The sequence below is a fragment of the Pleuronectes platessa genome, chromosome 19 (genome assembly GCF_947347685.1).
Source record: "Pleuronectes platessa chromosome 19, fPlePla1.1, whole genome shotgun sequence".
NCBI classification, from domain to species: Eukaryota; Metazoa; Chordata; class Actinopteri; order Pleuronectiformes; family Pleuronectidae; genus Pleuronectes; species Pleuronectes platessa.
Genome location: NC_070644.1, coordinates 5,699,889 through 5,704,943, shown reverse-complemented (window position 1 = coordinate 5,704,943; position 5,055 = coordinate 5,699,889). Strand labels below are relative to the sequence as shown.

General features: G+C 40.6%; 1 protein-coding gene across 5 annotated transcripts; it reads right to left on the bottom strand.

The window, feature by feature from the left end:
- Positions 1-579: 579 nt before the first annotated feature.
- LOC128462338 (fructose-1,6-bisphosphatase 1) lies at positions 580-3,628 on the bottom strand. Of its 5 annotated transcripts, none has more exons than XM_053447696.1 (8): positions 3,341-3,628; positions 2,439-2,601; positions 2,241-2,333; positions 1,664-1,804; positions 1,425-1,562; positions 1,160-1,279; positions 853-1,042; positions 580-745 (listed from the first exon to the last, which is right to left on the bottom strand). In XM_053447696.1, exons 1-7 carry the CDS (start codon positions 3,508-3,510, stop codon positions 854-856), a joined length of 1,014 nt encoding a protein of 337 aa, XP_053303671.1. In that variant the 5' UTR covers positions 3,511-3,628; the 3' UTR covers positions 580-745; position 853. The 5 variants fall into 5 exon arrangements, with proteins under 5 accessions (XP_053303671.1, XP_053303675.1, XP_053303674.1 ...); XM_053447700.1 differs by having other exon boundaries at positions 828-1,042; positions 3,341-3,627; XM_053447699.1 differs by having other exon boundaries at positions 836-1,042; positions 3,341-3,627.
- Between the last annotated feature and the right edge of the window lie 1,427 nt (positions 3,629-5,055).

The window sequence follows — 5,055 nt, the reverse complement described above, 5'->3', positions numbered from 1 at the left end:
TAGAAACATGAACACACCCACATGCTCACAGTGAATTATGCGAAGGATTTCCTGCTGTGTTCTCATATCTGCTCCTCAGGATAGTCTGTGGACTTTTTACTATTTTATATTAAAATAGAGACTTTAGTTTGGCCCATGTCTCTTCCTCAAACGCAGAGGAGGTAGGATTTTGACCTATACTGCAACCGGCCTCCAGGTGGCGACCAAGTGTTGAATTTGCTTTTGAGGAGCTGTCATGTTATGAGATGATATCTATCTTTATAGGCAGTCTATGGAATGAACACACTATTAATGTCCTCCATTGTCTCACACAAAATTAACGTTTATACTTCTGTCCAATCTGTAACAACGAAGACCCTGCACTTCAAAAAAGTATTTGTGGCAGAAGGGGGCGCTCTTCACTGAGAGAGGATATCACAGGATCCTACACACCTACAGTCACTTGCACTTAATAAGTAAACGTTATACCAACCAACAGTTTTTGTGGTATGTAAGAATACAAATGTTCTAACATAGAGACATAATCCTCAATACAGACATAAATATTCAACTTTGGAAACTCAGTGAAGAACATGAGAATTGTTTTAATTTGTGTTTATTTAAATAAATGTTTGTATTGACGACAGTGTGAGGTGGTCATAAGTCCATTGAGGCTCCAGGTTCCTTCATCAGTGCAGCGATGGAATGAGTAGAAAGAAAATGTCCTGATTGAGTCTTGTGTCTGCTCAGCACCAGACTCTGCCTGCTGGGTTAAAAGAGGAAACCATAACTTAATAACCCAGACGTTTTGCCAATTTACACTGATATTATTCTGTCTTGTGTGTTACTTTTATACTTAGCAGTTCTGAGCACCTCATTTGTTATGCTTCTTGTAAATGGAAATGTATTCCTGCACATCATCAGGGGATCCGAGGACCACAGGGACTCGCTGGTGGATATTGGTGGGCTGGATGTCCAGAACGTTCATGGATCCTGTGGTGGCCATGCCTCCTGCCTGCTCCATGATGAAGGCCATGGGGTTGCATTCGTACAGCAGTCTCAGCTGAAAATGAGGGGCAGACAGACTCGATGTGAACGTATATATCAAATAACATGCATTTCACAGCGACTTAAAACAAATGTCATGTGATTGACATTTTTCGAAGCTCTGTCTGCTCACCTTGCCCTTTGGACTCTTGACATTAGCAGGGTATAAAAAGATTCCTCCGTAAACCAGAGTACGATGAACATCAGCTACCATTGAGCCAACATATCGACTGCCATATGCAGCAGAACCATCCTGGAAAACAGAATGTGGAGAATTTATTAGTCAGTTTCGTGATTTTAAACTTTTACCCAATTCAATAAAGATGGCTACTGGAAGCCAGTTTAACATTTGTCCTTTGTAAAATCAGAATGACTAACAGTTCATCTATTGCTAGTACCTCTGGGTATTTCTTCTTTTGCAGGTACTCGGTCACATCTGGGTAAAAGTGCTGCGCATATCCTTCATTCAAACTGTAGATTTTTCCCTTTTTCTTAATCTTCACATCTCGATCCACCAAGATGAACTCACCGATTGCCTGCAGAGAAATCTCACATCATCAAACGTGATCACAGCAGCAAAAAGTTTATGTATACAGCAGATAAACAGGTAATGGTAATGTCTTGGACGCCATCTTACGGGGTCGAGCATGAAGCAGTCCACTCCCTGTCCAGTGGTGAGGACCATCATGGTGGCACTGCCATACAGAGCATAACCTGCAGCAACCATGTTTCTTCCAGGTTGCAAAGCATCATTCTCACAAGGCTCATCGTCCGTGCTCTACAGAACAAGATGTGGAAAATATCACCACAGGAAAATACATTTGAGACATTTAAGGAAAGTAAAGCAATGAAAGTTATTGGAATTCAACTGTCATTCAGCATGACAGTTGGCAAGATATTTCACTAAAATTTAAATTGTGTTGTTAAATAACCAGAGGTTCAACTCCAGTCTCTCCCGTTCCGCTTGCCGAAGTGTCCTTGGGCCAGATATTGAAACCCAAATTTCCCCTGATGGCTTTGCCGGCAGTGTGAGTGATGTGTGATAGAGAAAGTGCTTAACATCAATGCACTGTATGAATCAATGTGCGCTAACCCTTTTGATTAGATGTGCTGACACATTAATAGACAAAGATATGAGTAAAGAATTTATCACCTTGGTAACAATAGGCTGATTTAATAACTTTATGGTTTCAACATGCAGGATCATTACTTACCTTTTTGTAGATAGCAAAAATTGTTCCAATGGAAACAAGACAGTCAATGTTTGAGGAACCATCCAGTGGATCGAAGCACACAATGTATTTTCCCTGTCGGAGGAGACAAATAATAAAGTGTCATAATACTGGCAAAATAAAACTCTCCATAAAGAAAGAGAGCAGCCATGCATGTGTATACTGTACAGATGCACATACTCTGTTGTCTGGGTCCACGATGATGGCCTTCTCATCTTCCTCCGACACGAGCACACAGGAGGAGAAGGAGGACTTGATCATGTTGATGACCAGGTCATTGGACAGGACGTCCAGCTTCTTCACCTGGTCCCCCGTCACATTGGTGCTTCCAGCAATCCCATATCTTCAAAGGTAGGAGAGATATCAAGATTAAAGATTTTAGAGCTTTACGGTTAAAAGTATGGATTTCTAGGTAAATCTAAATCACAGGTAAGATAGTGTGATGAAAAATCCATTTACAAACTGTCCTCTTATGCTTGTTAATAGATTTTTTTCCACACTGTGAGGAAGGTCTGAAAAGCCCTTTATCTTGACGACCTCTGCCCTGGGGGATAATGCACAACATGTGCAGAGTTTACCTTTGGCCAGGGCCTCAGTCAAAACTGGTTCTCATGTACTACTCCAGACTGTATGCTACATGTCCTGCTTTACAGACAATTAAATGTAAGACAAATAAATGTCTCGACATAGAATAGAGCGGGAAGCAAAGAAATGTTAAAATGAAAATCATGAAGTAAAAATCAATTTGTAAAGGTTTAATATTGTGCAAATCATCAGAATCAGGTCTTATTGCAGAGCAGGTTTATACATACAAGGAATTTGCTGTGGTATAAATTTAAAAAATAAGATATATAAAAAAAGCACCAGGGGAGAGATTTGCAACACGCTAAACACTAGAGCTGGATTGTCCAAAGTACACTTAGCCTGTTATTTGTCATAAGTTACAAATAACACAAGATAACGTGTCACAGTCAAAGTCATGGACATCAGTTCATAGTTTTCCCTCATTCATTTCCCTCAGCTTCATAGTCAGATACACTGTTATGTTTTCATTGCCACATTTGAAATGAAACACTACTCACAGGTTAGCGATCCCAGCCTTCCTGACGGCGGTGGAAATGGCTTTGACGGCTGTGCAGATGGAGTTTAGCAGGTTGGTGAACTCCCCTGTTCCCTGTGCCTTCCTGCCCTGCTCCAGGACAAACCTGGTGAGGGTCAACACGTTGGTATCGAAGACTCCCTTGTCAGACATGTTGCTGTCAGGCGTGGGACCGGGACCTTAATGCCTCAAGTGAAACAGGTGAGCGTTGGCCCCAAGTTAAAAAGTAGACCGTGGAACAGAGATAGGGGCAGGGGCAGGGGTGTGCAGCTCTTCCAACCAATCACAAGCATCTGTTCTCCCAGTCTAGGGAATGGTTTGATCGCTTCTGTTACTACGAGAGCAAAGTTCAAAGATAGTGGTAATTTCTTGTGTTAACCTGTAGTCTGAATCCATCTGATCGAGATAGTATCAGTCTGCACTTTAAACTAAGCTAATTACAAGTTGTAAGCAAAGTTTAGAATTCAAAATGAACTATTAATCATTTCAATGGCACTCAGTTGGGTTCATACCTCTGCCAAGGCCCAGCAGTCAGCTTAGATTCAGTCAAGCTGCACCAAAGATTACACACTCACAGATGTCAGCTCCTTAAATGTGCCTGATTCTTCATCAAGATCCATGAATTCTTATTTTTTTAAGAGAATCCATCTTGTAATGTTAAAGAAATTGAAAAAAAACATTCCTGGATCAGGCCCTTAATGCAGATCCACATCCAAATGGCATGGGCTCTCCCCTGACCCATACCATCAAGTTTCACGTAATCTTGCTAACAAACAAACAGACAGGGGTGAAAACATAACATCCTTGGCAGAGGTAAAAAATTGTGTGAGGTTAGAGTTGAAATAGCAATCGGTCTCAACCATCACACTTGACTCTTGGAACATTGTGTGCAGGGTTTGCAACGCAGCACTGCATGATTCAACTATAGCCTTATCCCTGTTTTCTAATTCTAGTGCAGTGCCTGTTGTAAACCTGCCTTATTGAAATGTTATGTTGTCTTTGTCTGTGTTAATGCTCCGGAGCGACTTCAGAATTATTCCTTGTCATTAGTGAGTCCTCATCAAACAGTTCTACGATATATCCTGACACTTTTCATTGTTTGTGTGCAGAGTTTTCTATACACAGTCCAAGGTTTTATAGTCAAAGTTTGTATACAAGTTTGAATCATTTACTCTTATTTTTTTCATTCATTGCATGTTGACTCAGGTCTGTTAAGCGAATTCACAACTTTACAAAATAAAAGCTCTGTAATCCAGCTACAAAGATTTTTTTTTTACATCGGAACAACAAAATGAATGTTGTGCTTCTACTTTGAAGATTAGTCTAGAGTAAGTGATTCTGTGAATATTGTTGCCATGACTGAGATCAGGACCGTGACTCCCATGAATGTCCATGTCAGTTTGATTTGGTGAAATAAAAATAACATGTCATTTGCCGCAAACTGCCAGTTGCTACAGTAGAAGAAAACATTTTCAACTTGGTCCACAGAATGGAGGCTCACTTCCCGGCCCACATTGACTGCTACAGAGCTCTGGTCACTTGTATATTAAGTTCTTATTTATATTAAACATATTGTGTGTCCAAATCACAACAAGTTTGACAGTGCACTTTCCTGGGCAGGTTTAAAGTGTTAAACCTATTAGATAAAGCTTTTTTCACATTCCACATACAGACAGATCTTAGTGGAATTAGTGGGTA

Bases quoted from the DNA above. Each gene is read 5' to 3' on its own strand.
- LOC128462338 (XM_053447696.1), bottom strand. From the start codon at position 3,510: ATGTCTGACAAGGGAGTCTTCGATACCAACGTGTTGACCCTCACCAGG. The intron at 2,602-3,340 runs GTGAGTAGTGTT...CTACCTTTGAAG, and splicing joins AAGGCTGGGATCGCTAACCT to ATATGGGATTGCTGGAAGCA. The intron at 1,280-1,424 runs GTACTAGCAATA...TCTGTTTTCCAG, and splicing joins AAAAGAAGAAATACCCAGAG to GATGGTTCTGCTGCATATGG.